Below are 15,225 nucleotides of genomic sequence, written 5' to 3'. Positions count from 1 at the left end.
CTTACCGACAATGAATTTAGGGAATAGTGTCGCAAATGCTTGTCGATTTCCTAGAAGATTTACAATCATAGAAAAGAAAGAAAGCATACAAAATATTTCAGAAGCATTAAATTCTTTGTTACCATTCTCAGGAGCAAAACTACAAGAGAGGTTGAAAATTACATTCCTTAAGCGAATGGAGGTAGTGTTATGGTTATGTGGGCGTTTGCAATTTTGTGTTGACCTCAAAGTTCCCTCCGTCACACAGTAACAATAAATTGCATAAGCTTCACAACCAGAAATATGTAAATAATTGTTAATCACGTACAAACCGAACCACCCATGTGTTACAGGAATCCTTCCTGAAAATTGTGGAATGGCTGTAAATAAAACACACAAGGTTTTTTCAAAAATTAACTTTATAGTTTATTTTGAAGAAAACTTTTAAAGACTACAAGGATAAAGATTTGAGATTTCAGAATTTAGTCTTAAGTACTTCAGCGTACAGTACAACACTTACTAAAGTACACATATTTACACAAGCAGTTAGAAAGCACATTGAAAGAGCTCTGTTAGGAGAGAAGGTGGAAAAATGTGAGTGCTGAGGGACGAACACAGGAAGCGCATACGAAGAGTCTGAGAAAGGCGACAGGTGAAGAGACAACAAAGACGGAGAGCCGGCGAGCGAGACAGCTGCCGACAGGGAGGGAGGGAGGGAGGATCCGGGGACGCGCCAGAAACATGGTGTTCCCTGCTGTCTTTCACCGCGCCAGCACCTCGACGGGTATGCTGTCTTGAATTTAACGGCTATTTTAAGTGTTGTCGCGACTACGTGCTAATTTACAAAACTCCCCACTAAGTTTTGTTACAATTTTGCTGACTTCTCTCTTCTTCAGTTCAGTTCTGGTTGAATAACTGCACCATTTTTTAATACTGCAAAATTCCTTTCAGTTATATTCAGTTAGTGATGTTACTCTTTAGTTTTTCTCTGTGTAGTGGCTGACGATACTGCTAGTTTTGGTGTAACTTACTGAAGTCCTCCTTCATTAATGTGAACTTTTCGTTTGTCTGTGTGGACATATCTCATATGAAAAAACATGGGACCTACAAAGCTAAAGTGATGTAACGCAGATATGTGAAAGAGAGATACAGCAGACCTGTTTCTGCCTGAACTATTTAAATTACTGCGCCGTGGAATATATAACATAGAAATCTCCGTACAGGAATGCAGGAGGCCGACAGAAGGAAATTTAAAAATCTGCATCTGCGTTCTTCAAAAATTTGGAGTAGCTGACTCATGTAAGTGGACGAAAGCAAAAGAAAAATATGAATGAAAGGAGGAGGTGGCTACAGTATGGTTATGGGCTGAAGACAATGAGTAAAGACTGGAATGTTAGATCTGTTAGCCAAACCCCATGCGACATCGAAGTATTAGATAATTTTTACTTACACACAGTTTGTTACAATGGCTAATGCGAGAAGAGAAAGCAAAGACAGAAAGATGCTAGGTAAGAGTGAAGATTAGAAGATACGGATAATTGATACTTGTTGACATCAGATGCGTGATTGACAAGGGCAGGCTCCATTCAATTTAGCTTCGTTCTAGACGCAAATATATTAATGGAGAAGTGAAACCACCGATGCAATGCAAATATTTTGTTGTCCTTAACTGCTAGGCTTCACTACTACCATTCCGTTCCTTGCTTTCGTAGCTCGAATAGTCTCTAGTGCGCTGTTATAGGCAGCATCTGATGTTGCTTGGGAGGGGCAGAAGTTACTGCTAACATCAATTTCGAAAAATACATGTTTTGATATAACTGTTTCCAGCAAAACAAAGTAGTCTCATTAGGATAAAAAAGAACGAAATGAAATATTTGAATATAAAGCTGTGAATATTTTCTTCGACGTTGCCCCACGATGTGTTTATGCCTGAATAACCTGACTTGTGATACTTCTTGTGATGGAGAGAGTCCGTAACGTAGTAATCATTGTTGTCACAAGAATTGCTTACGAATATTCATTGTGACAATCTCAGGCATAATCTCTCTTCCTCAACTAAAATGGATGCCTTTTATCAAGAGTGGTAAAATAATACAGTAAATTTGTAGCAGTCTCCTTTAGTTCTCAAGCAGAAGCGAAAAATTTGTACCCTATATTAGAGCTCCTTTTTAAAAGGCGTTATTCCGTAGAGTACTCCTCTTTGTTGTCGTTTCACGTTTCTTACTCTTAAGGTATACTACACGCAAAGCGGCATCAAGGTGGCAGTCTACAAAATCCTCCTTGTTTATTAGGTGGTAGTTTATACTTACGATGAAGATGACGCGATAATGCATTCCATTCATTAATCTCATGATCATTTGCCCTACAATAGACTGTTTTGCTGCTTCACACCTAACCATTTCTAATATTTCGTGCCCCAGATACTTTGCAGCTGTACAAGAAGAAATAGAAAACTATAGGGTACTGGAGGTCATTAACTGTTGTTGGAAACAAGATAACCATATAAATATCCTCCGCGAAAGAATGCACCAGAACTAGAATGCAGCATTCTTAATTCCTTCATAGTCGGGCAACACCTTGTTATTTCTACATTTGTTACGTTCTACACTTAAAAAAAAAGTGATACCTTGAGCTTTTAATACCCACATCTGTTTGAAGAACATCTCGGTAAATAGCAGCGGCTCCGTAAGGCGATTTTTCCCCTTCTACCAGGTATGGGGTTCCTGTCGTGTTCTCTTAGAAAGGAATTCCCCAGAATTTGAAGTGGCTGCAGATATTTCCATCAAGAACTCGAATCTAAAGTACATTAGCTTTAATTAATAGGTACCTGCAGAAGAGGAGGGAAGTCTGGTTTCATTTCTGTTTAGTGATACTTTTTCGGACAGAAGGGCTTGATTTTACTGATGTAGGGCGAACTCAACAAGAAGAGAGTTTTGGGCAAATTTCGGTCGACCCTATTACAGCCAACAGATGAAACAGCTCGTACGTGAAGAGCAGCCAATCTATCTCGTGTAGTAGTCAGGCAGTCCAAAGTCCCTCAGTTTTGTGTGGAGGGAAATAAATATGTAGCGGAAGTGAATGTTGCCTGCTTGCCTCTTGTAGATAACGAATGTGTGAGCCTACGGCATCTAGCGTGGGGAACGGCAGTACTGCGGCGAGAGGCGACATTTGGTCAAGGGACACGGATTGGGATAGGTCAGGAAACCAATGTAATTCACAGAGTAAAGTCCCTATAAGCAGTTACTTGCATTCTAGTCTTCTAAGACGATCTGAAGAATGTCTATCGCTGAATCTTTTGTTATAAACCACTACATGTATCTGCCTCTCCAAAAATATGAATTCAAATACATTTACAAACTAAATCTAACTTTATATTTCTCAATTGCCTATGTACTTTACCAATTAACACATTGAGGACTGAAGTGTAAACTAAACAGCAATATATCCAACAGTTCAAATAAATCGGTGTCTTTAAACATCAGAAAATTTTTGTGATGGTATCCGAAAAGAGAAACATGATGTTTTGTGCTGGTATCGCCCCCAATGCGTTAATCACCTCTAGCTGAAGTATTCTAATCCAGGTATAGTAGGCCCAACAAATACTATTTTTCTGGACCAATATGCGGTGAAAATAATAATAAATTCTGCTTAACTTTTACAAAAGATATACATATTTATAAAATTAGTAAACATTTTTTTTCTTGCACAGCGATTACGCTTAGCCATTGACGATATTTATACAAAATTTGAAATTTGATCCTTCGCTACTAATAAACTCATTTTTTGATGTCTCCCTTGACGTCAAAAAATGAGATTTCCTCGAGAATATCTGTACATCGCTAATCAAACCATGTTCCATTTCTGCGCCAGACAACGCAGCCGGGGCTTTGTAAGAATAAGCGGTTCTTAAGCAAAGGTGCCGGCCTGTGTCGTCTGTCATCATCAGAGAAGTTAAGCCATGATTTTGTGAAGGATCAAACTCCAGATTTTTTTTTATTTGTGGCAAAATGTTGCTACCCTCAAATTACTTTTGAAAATAGAACTCATCTCTAAAATTAATACGGCTAGGTTGCTGAAAACAGTAATTTAAAACTCTGTGTAGCATCAGAGAAGATGACTGCTTTTGTTCTACAATTTCATCCTATGTCTTAATTTTAGAAACAGCTGTCTCCCTCGTCAGCCTTTCATTATATCAAAACAGTAGAGCTTTTAACAAAAATAAAATATCACAGTAACTACATTAAATATTCGCGTCTAATGACAGAAAATGACGTGAGATAATAAAGATCTGACATCAAAAGTTTCTATAATACAGAATATGTTAAATGTTGAATGGATATGTCTATCATGATATGTATGGGTTTTCTTTTCTGATCATTCTCGTAGGTGAATGTATTTTATAATTTTTAGTTCCTGAGACCACAAATTGAAAGTACAATAAACATCTGAACTCTTGTACCCTTAATAATATTTGTGGTAATAATTTTATTCCCACTTTGCTTAATAGTATTGCTTCTTAATCTCTCTGTACTTCCTACATACAATATATTTAACTCTATACACTTTGACAGTCAATAATGATATGTTTCGTATTAATTACAGCATATTGCTCTTTAGTCTTAATAATGATATGCATAGTTTCATTTTTGTTTTATTTCTGATAAGTAACTTCTTAATTATAGATAGTTAAACACATAAAATTGATATAAACATGTCAGGGAGGTGCCTCTTCAGGGATATCAAAGGGTAAATGCGGTATTGCTTTTCCAGTTACTTGATTATATATTTAATGATGTTACATGAAAACAATAGTATATATTTTTATCATATAAAACACTGTTAACGGAATTAAATCTATCAAAAATAACATAGTTTTCACTGCACATCTCTTAATCAATCATCTTGGCACACTCGCCGCTGACGCGGCTTCTCACTCACACACAACATGCGCAATCTCTCGCAACACTCAGGCACGTTGTTGGTGTTCCTTAAGCTAAGTACTGGGTCGAGGAAATTGTGCGGGAAAATCAGTTACCTCTGTGGTCAGCGCCGGAACTTACGTTCTAGGTTAAGGAGGTAAATGGTCGGAACAATAATTTAAAGCTCTCGTCAAGATTAATCGTGTTTCAACGACAGAATAGATTTAGGATATAAATTTACGCTAAACTGGCGCCAATAGTGCCAGCATTCTCTCAGGATATCATCACAACCTGCGTTTCACGTGTAGATTTATAACTGTCACTCATATTTCTTTTAGTTTAATATCCCACATCTGCTCAAAACTACTAAGCCGTAAAGTGCTCATGGCGATAACTAGATGATTATGAAGTTCAGGTTCCAGGAACATTTACGAATACGTAAAGATCTGCTAGCAATACTGGCATGGAACTTACGCGTAAATAATTATCTGACAGTTACATTATTTTCGTATTTACGGTGAAAAAGTCTATTAACATTTAAACTGGCAAACGTAATTGGAGAAATGGATGAAGCGAGAGAGGTTGCGTGCAGAGGGGCCATAACGTAGATGCGTCGTGCGAATGTTTCATTTAGAATTAAACATTTTTGGATGTAGGAGAAGAAGTGGTTGTAATATGCGATACTATTCGTCTCGGTAAGCAAACGATTTTGAGAATTGTGCATCACGGTTAAAACGACTTGCTGTAATACAACTGAACTTATTGCATGCTTCCCTTAATTACCGGTAGCTGATGTATTTGCGACAGGCTAAAGTAAACAAGGAATTATATTTAAAATACAAAAGCGTCGTTTATTGAGGCTACAGCCAAGGCGATTGTACCTAACTGCCATGTTCAAAGTCAAGAGACGTATGATTTTCTGCCAGACAGTATATTTTGGCTTCAGTGGACAAGCATACAAGGAATTATCAGAGTGCAGTCTAGCATTGTTTACACTGACTGCAGAATACATCATTATCAATCTGAAACTTATTATTGCGGTAGGACGTGTAGCCAGGGAAAAGTGCAACGAATTGCGATGTACATGTAAATAAAATAGCTAAATAAATTGAATGGCTACGGAATCTTATCTTACAAATAGTTAATAAAGCGTAGCCGCGCTAGAGAAACAAAGCCACGACAGCTGAGATGCACTCATGTAGATTCTCTGCTCAGCCCATTCGGTTTGCATAGTGGCGTCAAGACGCTCTGTGAAGACATATATGTATGTATATATATATTTAAATAAAAGAGTGATATGTATGTGTATCAGAACGACAACCATCTGGCAGAGGGTCAACTCCGCTTTCGTTTGTCTCCTGCACAGCACGAGCGCGTCTCTAACTCATCGTACTTGACGTAATATCGGGGCTCTAGCGTCAACAATGGAGAGCAACTACATACACTCACGCGCGCGCGCACACACACACACATACTGTACTATATAGTCTACGACGAACCGAACAGCAGCGGCGGGAGACTCGCTCTGTCAGCTCTGTCGTTAACACCGTGAAACTGGTGGAAGGATTCTGCGCGGTCAGGCTACGTGGCGGCGCATCCGAGCCTCGAGGCCCACCCAGAGACACCTCCCTTGCTGGCGTGGCACGGGACGGGGGCCCAGGGCGGACGCCTCAAACAGCCCGGGCTGGAAGCACGCTTACCCAGCAGCGGCAGCCGCAGTCTCTCGCCTCAACTGTTTGTAATCAGCCTAGGGGAGAAAGAGTGGATCATTACATTACTGCGTCCCTAAGATTCTGCTTCTAGGTCTTGAGAAACTTGACATTCGAGGAAACTGACGCAGTGTACAAAACTGTTGGGAAACATAGAAGACCTTTGCACAACAGATACAGTCGACTTTGACGAGTATCGTACCATTCCCGTAGTAGAATTTGAAGCACGATTTGGAGAGAAAAAAAATCAATGAAGGCTCTGGGGTGCGACAACATGAATGCGAAACGTGTCAAATATTGAACCTAGAAACGAACAGAATTGTTGTTATAGATGAAATACGTATGAAACTGTGGGAAGGCCACAGAGAGATGAAAAGAAGCAAAGATAATCAACACACACAGGACAGATGACAAAAACGTCCGAAGTAGTTACAAAGGGAAGCCATGACTGAACTCCGCACAGAAAATACACCTCCAAATAATTGAAAAAAAAAAAGAATCAATTATTTAGCTGCAATGATACTGCTGAAGCCGCAGAGCAACTGTATAAAAGACGAATGTGTATAGATGCAATGTGTGTAATTAAAACGTATAGTAGACAGAGAATGCAATCTTTCTGTCTGTAGGCTATGTTTATATTATGAAAACGTTCACGACCCAGTAAGGCAAATTACAGTGGTATATAAAAGAAAAAGTTTATGTAATTCGGTTTAACTTCAATTTTATTTATAAAAAACTATCAGCCTCGATTGCACTAATGAAACCAACCTTTACCTAGGTTTCAGCTCAAATAATTGAGCTTTCTTCAGAAGATATTCCTGAATCTATAATTTGTCTAAGAGGACATGGTCTAGAAATAAAACTAAAACAGCCTGAATGTTGCTGCAATGTTGAAAGAACAAAAATAACTTCAATTTATTACATCCCAATATGATAAAAAGGGGCGAGTATTTAGAAACATAAGTTGCAAAAGTCCCTAGCAGTTAGTCAAGTACTAAGACAAGGCTGTGGACTGTCTCCTTTATTATTTGACATGAACATAGACATGAACCCGAATACAAATGGAATGTACTTGGGCATTTGAATGGTATTACGACAAACTTACTCGCAGGGGATCATGTGCTAATAGTGGTTTTAAAAGACAGAATGAATAAAATGCTAAGAATGTATTACGTGAGCATGTCGACCAGCAAATTCAAAACAATGATCATGTAAGGGAAATATGTGAAGAGGGCTAATATAATGGAAAAGAAGCACGTTATACAGCACACAAATTCATTTAAATATTTGGGTTGCAATATGTCTGTTAACGGGTGAAACGCTCGCGTAGAAGACAATATCCAGAATTGCATCAAAATAATTATATCCATTCATAGGCATTGTGGGAAATATTTTATAAACGTAATGCACATTATATCGAAACCTGCTCTGTTTTATGGAAGCGAGGTTAGAGAGCATGTCGACTAGCAAATTCAAAACAATGATCATGTAAGGGAAATATGTGAAGAGGGCTAATATAATGGAAAAGAAGCACGTTATACAGCACACAAATTCATTTAAATATTTTGGTTGCAATATGTCTGTTAACGGGTGAAACGCTCGCGTAGAAGACAATATCCAGAATTGCATCAAAATAATTATATCCATTCATAGGCATTGTGGGAAATATTTTATAAACGTAATGCACATTATATCGAAACCTGCTCTGTTTTATGGAAGCGAGGTTAGAAAAACTTTAAGAAACATGATAACACAGGGCAAGGAATATTAGAACTGAAGTTTTTATCAGGTACCATTGTAAGTGAAGATATCCACATATTAATAAAATTAGCGATGAAATATGAACCTACCAAAGGCACCATGTGACCCAAGATCGTCTCCTGTGACAACACAGAGAGATGAGCAGTTAGCTGACCGCAATCAAGGTGGAGCGTGCAGTTCCGTTTTGAAACGCTCTCTTTTCAACCCAAGGTTGTTTAAAATAAAACGATATTGCTATAATTTCCCGATGCAATATCGGGAAGCATGTGTTCTTCCTGAATGAATACGTGAGATTGGGAGACTGATAAATCGTTCAAGTACAGCGCACCTTATCCTGATGAAGGCAAATGTCAAAAACAGGCCACAGAAAGGCGACCAGAAGATCACGAAATAAGCACAATCCACAAAGAGGATCAGAACCAACACGCTACTGTGAAGAAACCCTAGTTGCGCGCTAGAATGCACTCCCTAAAGCGACTGTCTAATTTATTCCAAGTTAACTTCGCTGTGTCTTATTTCTATCACGATGAACACAAGAATATAGAGTAACCTGTCAAAATTGTAAACATCAATGTGCAACGTGGATTCAAATGGCTCTGAGCACTATGGGACTTAACATCTGAGGTCAGCAGTCCCCTAGAACTTAGAACTACTTAAACCTAACTAACCTAAGGACGTCACACACATCCATGCCCGAAGCAGGATTCGAACCTGCGACCGTAGCAGTTACGCGGTTCCGGGCTGACGCGCCCAGAACCGCACGGCCACCGCGGCCGGCTGGAACGTGGAACACCTTCGCCGGTCTAACATTCATGTAACAGGTTCAAATGAGGAGGAGACAGCTGTATTTTGGGCTATATAAAAAAAAGGGAGGAAAACCCACGGCCAAATGAAGGCTGAATACTGTACATGGACGTACTTTTACGAAACTCTGAATGATTCACAGCACCTTCTCAAAAAAAAAAAAAATTGTGATGAAGGGCGATCCGAAGGTAGAAAAGGGTGAACTGGAATTAAAAAGTCACGGTTTTAATTGTTTCGTAACTACATTCTAAGCAATTTAAATATCAGGCAGTGAAGGAAGCCAAACTGAAATTCAGAACAGGAGCGAAACCATAAGTGGAAACAGATATCAGTATTAACGTTTGCAGATGACATTCTCCTCCGGCACAAAGTAAGTAAATAGTAATAATTAGTTTTGAATTGAACGACAGCTTGCTTAGCAGTTTAAGTGAACAAAACGAAGAAATAAGCATTGAAAAGTACAACTGTAGTAACGAGTTATCATTCTTGGGTGCAATACTGCCATAGAAGTACGAACACTAAAGCGAGCAGAAGAACAACGACAGAAAGTAGCATAGGCGAGGAGGAATGCTTTCTTCAACAAGAGAAACCTGCACGTTGGCCTAGTAATAAAGACGATTTTCTGACTATGCGGTAGGAAGGAGAGGGAAATGAACTGAAAATTTTTCAAATGTGTTGCTAAAGAATGGGTATTCGTTACTACATGGTGGGGAATATATGTTAAGGCGACTACAGTCACTTACCTGGGCAGTAGAAGAAGCACTAGAAAGGAGAAATCGTGGGGGACTGGAATACATATTACAAACAGTTGAGGAGAGTTGCAATTCCATATCAAAATGGAAAGGAAGTAACTCTTCTGTAAAAAGTGACTTCTGGTTATTCGATTCTCTTGCCCGCCCAGGTGTGTTCGTTGGGAATTATATTAACGCAAGTACAATCGTTTTCGGAAGAATTAAACCCAATCTTGCGCACCTTTAAGAGGGGATGGGATATAAGTTTTGCGAAATCGATTGCATATCATCTGATAAAGCTCCAAAAGAACAGAACTGTAAGGGGGAAGCTAACTGAATGAACGGAAGTCAGTTGTCGGGGGGCTTTGGGTCCGAGGTATTGAGATATATGAGGAAGTGGAATGAACCAGAAGCAGTGTTCCTCAACGTAATTCAGGAATTTCGTGACCTGGTTTGTTCCGCGGTGTTGCGGAAATTTTAGACTCGGGGGAGCGTCACTTGCTACGCCCTTCCCACGGTGACAATTTCCGGCGGCAGGGGAAACGCGAGCTTCCACCAAAGGCTGAGAATTCGGCGGAGCCTGCTGGGCCATTGCTAACCACGACCCGTGCCAGCGCACCCTATACTTATCAACAGCTTCCAATATGGACTATAAAAAATATGGTATCTTATATTAACAGCCGTACTTCATCATGGACCAATATGATCCACACGTTGGGACCAGGTTCTGCTGCGCCGAGCTGTCGTGTTGCGTTCCCGGCCACGTGGGCCCCTACCTCGCATGTTGGCCTGTCACGTGACACTCCTGACGCCGTTCCTGCCTATGGGAGTTGTCGTCCAAACAAATGACACTCTGGTACTCGCATCGGGGGCAGCGAGTGGGTCTGTCGTCGTTTGGTATCTCCAACAGCTACCTGCGCTCTGTGCTGCGAACGTGTCATGAGGAAACGTAAACAAACTCGTGCTCTAAAATAGTAATTGACTGCTGCATCCCGATGTACTTTGAGGTCGGACACTCGCTTTAAAAACTGTTGGGCTGTACTAGGGTAGGCTTCGTACTGTCACTATCACTAGTTCGAATACATCCATGAGTACTCTGTTGTCTGAATTAAGCAGCAGATCTGTAGGTTACAAAATACTGTATATTCACGTTGAGTAATGGCCAATATAGTCCTAATTTGGGATAATTAGGATTTCTGCTGCTATTTTCCAACGAAGATAATTCAGAAACAACGGTATCGAGTGCTACTTTGTGAGCTGTCTGGCAGTGTTCAAGGTAGGTTGGTGAGTCTTGCAAAATAGTCTGTTTTCTCCAATGTCCTGTCTCGAAGCACTGTTTGACTGCTATTTTTACAAAAGCATCGAGGGCTGAAACGGAAGGTCACTGCTTTGACTTCGTCACAGCCGTTTGTCGTTTCAGATTGCCGTGCGTCTCGGTGGGTGTAAACTTTTGTGATAGTTTACCTCAGCAAGGCGAGCGTCTTTGCTGTCGATCGCATCTCGTGGTGGGGTAACCGTGACAGTCACTGTATTAGAAGCGATAAAATCTCCTCGCATACACGTACTATGTGGTTTCTTTGTTTTAAGTTTTGCTTCGTGTGAACGAAACATTCCTTTTGCGGAGACAACTTTGTACCACAAGCTGCGACATCGTCGCGAAAAAACAGTGACCCGTATATGTAATAAATTTCCTTTAATTTACGTCTCTGGTCACAAACCGTTTGTTAACAGATTAGCGGTTTCGGTCTTTAATGACCATCATCAGATCTGCAACAAAAATGGGAATAACATAAATACACTCGCAAACTATCTACAGCTTACGAACGAAACTTTGTATTTCCTTCTTCAGCAAAACCGGGCACACTTTTCTTTTTACTCCCTGTTGAACTGATAAATCATTGAATTAGGTGCCTTTTGCACTCTGACGCCGCCCTCGCTGCCAACTCTCAACTTCAAACAATGTTATGTTATTGCCAATGTTACAACAAAGAACGTTTGATTACGAGTATCATTTGATTGCGATTAAGATTTCCGATTAAGATTTCTATTACGTGCCGCCATCATCCCATGCTTCCCACTCTTGTGTAATTGCTAGCGCGTAAGGTTTACCGTGTCCGGCTTGAGAATGAGTACGACGGGTTTTATTAGCGTGATTTTCCCCGTAAATTTCGGCAGCACCTCCTTTGTCACAACTGTTAACAACTTATTTAGCGGCAGACGTCAGCAATTATCCCGACCAAACATCTATCTACGAAGTTGGTACAGGTACAAGCACTCTCAGCTGAAGGATTCGATATGTTTTGTGATGTTCAAAGCAACACGTTTACGTTTTGACTCTGAACTAGCGATATGCGAAACATTTTGTACTAACTTCAAGAGCCGTGCTGTTTATGGGCTGGTGTGCCGGTGTGACTTTTACTTTCTGCCCGAAATGGTGCACGGAATTTGTGTTGAAGAGTGACATCGTCGCTGCTTCGTTCCTCTAGTGTGCCACGGCAAGCGCATACATTTAAGAAATACAGAATTCGTGACAAAAGTCTGTAAAGGAAGGACAGTTTTCCGTTAAGAGGATTAGAGCGACGGACGACCTTCGTTTTCGAATTTTAACATTTTTCACGCCAGTTGTCTGAAAAACTAGATGTGAACATGAGGTGGTCACAGCTTCCGACCGACAGACGGAAGAACTTCTCACGTGAGGTTTATGAGGTTTCTGCGCAATGTTGTCATCTTCAGCGGCACGGCGTTTTATCTCCAGCTTCATTTTGACGCTCAGGGCAGTAGCTTTGGAATCGCCGACAGTTCCTTGTGCACGTAGTGCCATACTAATGTTTCATTTCCTCTCGTGATGATCCGCAAACATTTTTTTTTTTCCAGAGGTACGTGTGACTATGGCACTTTGAATGGAACGGTACGCGAGTCTGAGCGAGTGTCTCGGTCAGCTGGGACACGCCCCAGACCGTCTGTCTCCAGAGTAGTCACGCGCAGCCATCAGAGGCGAACGACGCCAGGGCGGCGGCAGAACCTGGTACCACGCCCACGCACGCGGGGCACCTCCCCCACTGCCCCCTCGGCGGAGGCAGCCGGGGCGCCGGCGGGGGTGCATCCCGGCTGCGTCCGCCTTTCCCTCCTACTTGCTACCCACCCATCCGACTCACATCGTCTTCCTTCCGATAGTTCCGGCGACCTTCACCAGGCGACCAAATACGCGCTTCTGGTCGCAGTCGGAAATGAGCTACCTTTACGCGAGAAACAAACGCCAAGAAGTGAAAAATTTTGAAGGGGGAGAAACGGGGCCGCTTTTCCCCGGCAGTTTCTTCCCCTTCATCTCTGACACTCTTAGAAACAGTACAACATTCCTAGAATAATCCAGCAGCACGTTCAAAGTCAATGCGTACGACAGAAAGCTCAAGTACTCGTAAGACTTCACCGTGTCATTTGTGCCGTGCCTGATGTTACCTAAAGTTTTAATTTTAGCTATAGACGCGGGAATTAAATTCGCATTACAATTTCCAGTGGCAGTCTGCACGTATTATTGCTTTGGTATTGCATCACAGAACATGGGAAACCTAATAATCGCGTATTCCGTGGTGCCATTTGGTGAACGAATCAACGCGCTAATTGGTGACTACCGTAGGAAAGAAAGCAACTTTACAATTAATTTTTTTTCTTAAAAACAGTGAGCACATGAACCTGAGGGCTCAAAACTATAATAGTTATTACACTTTTTTTAGCAGTGTTCTTTTTACACCTGTTCCGCAGCCACGTAAAGCATCGGTGGCGAATTGTTCGGCTCTTTCTTGTTGTACAGTCTGTGGTAACTGAAGGTTAAAGAGTGTGGAGGAATGTACAAAACGAAAAACGACGTCTCCCGTACGACTGGTAGCATAGACTCAGCTCGCTCTGCTGTCGCCTGAACACTCAGCTGTCGGTTGCTCAGTATCTGGCCGTCGGTACCGTGCTGTGTGTTTCCAAAGTCTGCGGGTCCAGCAGTGGTAGATTCTACGCGCGACTGCCAGATGGCGACAACCTCGTCCACGGCCCGGGGCGACGTTCGTTCCTTTCTCGCGGCTGTCTCCGGAACGCCCGGTGACTGCCGTCGCGCAGGGCCGCCTCAGCTCGAGCCCCGCAGGTGCCTCCGCGGGCCGCTGGCGCGTGCGCAGTGCCGGGTGCTGGCGGCGGGCGGCGCTCACTCCTCGGGCCAGCCCAGGTCCTCGCCCACGAGCTCGTAGAAGCGCTGGTTGTGCTCGCTGAAGAAGCGCCGCAGCTTGGCGACGACCCGCGGGTCGACTCGCGGGTGCCGGCGCCCCTTGCTGTCGCGCAGGCACTTGTCGGCCGTCTCGTTGCGCAGGCAGTAGAAGCCCTTGGTGCGGTTGAAGTAGAAGTTGTGGTGGCCGATGCGCGGCTCCAGGCCCAGGAAGCGCTCGATGCGCCGCAGCTGCGACACCGGGTCCTCTATCAGCTGGTCGCCGTTCACCACCAGGATCTGGCCGCGGTCGAACACCTGCGGAACCAAAAAAACCGTGTCTTACTCAGTACCTCCCACAATAAAATTATCCATCATTTTTATTTGCAGCTCCTTGTATTAGCCGTGTTTACAGTTAAAATTATTGGATGTGAGGTCCACCAGTAGTGCACGCACAGATGTTCTTTTGGCGACTCCCACAAATTCAGTACCAGAGACTTATCCACTTGTATGTGTGAAGCAAGAGATCGAGTATGTATGCATTAAGCAAGAATCTCCGGATGTGCAGGAGTGGGAGGTGGCCGACGATCGGAATGATGCGCAGGATCCACTAAGCGACGATAAAGAGGGTTATTCGTCAGATAACTTCATCGGATGTAGCACACTCTGTATTGAGAAGACTGAGGACGAGGAAAATGAGGAGGCAGAGAGAGAGGACCAAGTGGAGGACCTCAAACATGCAGTAGATCGACAAGTAGTAGCAGTGAACCCAAAAGAATAAATAAAAACGAAAACCCACTGATTATGGCACATTGGTGCCGAAACATGTTTGGGTACTGAGAAAAACGGTGTTTCGCATAACTGGCGGACCTCACATCCAACAGAATAGAATTACTCATTAATGCAGGACGGCGCAGTTTAAAATAGCCCGCCTCACCCACAGTCTAATAAATACAGTCACGACACTGGTTCGAAAATTGTTTCAGTTTGACAGCTGGAGCGACACTAGCGCTCCAGTCGGTCAGAAAGCAGTCATACGTCGTTAGGATTATGTTTGGTTTTAGCTACTTTCTACTTATTATTTATTCCAAGTTTCTGTTACCAGTCACCTTTTTTTAATGCTTAATCTAACATAATGC

At 42.1% G+C, this 15,225-nt stretch overlaps 1 protein-coding gene across 1 annotated transcript in view; it reads right to left on the bottom strand.

The window, feature by feature from the left end:
• Window positions 1–4,741: 4,741 nt before the first annotated feature.
• LOC126233827 (heparan sulfate glucosamine 3-O-sulfotransferase 5) overlaps window positions 4,742–15,225 on the bottom strand; it is a gene marked incomplete at its 5' end in the record, with an annotated part of 135,353 nt that continues 124,869 nt past the window's right edge. The window contains one exon of the mRNA XM_049942887.1: window positions 4,742–14,404. Coding sequence (XP_049798844.1) covers window positions 14,090–14,404 — 315 coding nt within the window. The remainder of the gene's footprint in view (window positions 14,405–15,225) is intronic.

The sequence above is a fragment of the Schistocerca nitens genome, chromosome 1, assembly GCF_023898315.1.
Source record: "Schistocerca nitens isolate TAMUIC-IGC-003100 chromosome 1, iqSchNite1.1, whole genome shotgun sequence".
Taxonomy (NCBI): Eukaryota; Metazoa; Arthropoda; class Insecta; order Orthoptera; family Acrididae; genus Schistocerca; species Schistocerca nitens.
The sequence above is the reverse complement of the archived record's forward strand: the minus strand, read 5'-3'. Positions and strand labels throughout refer to the sequence as shown.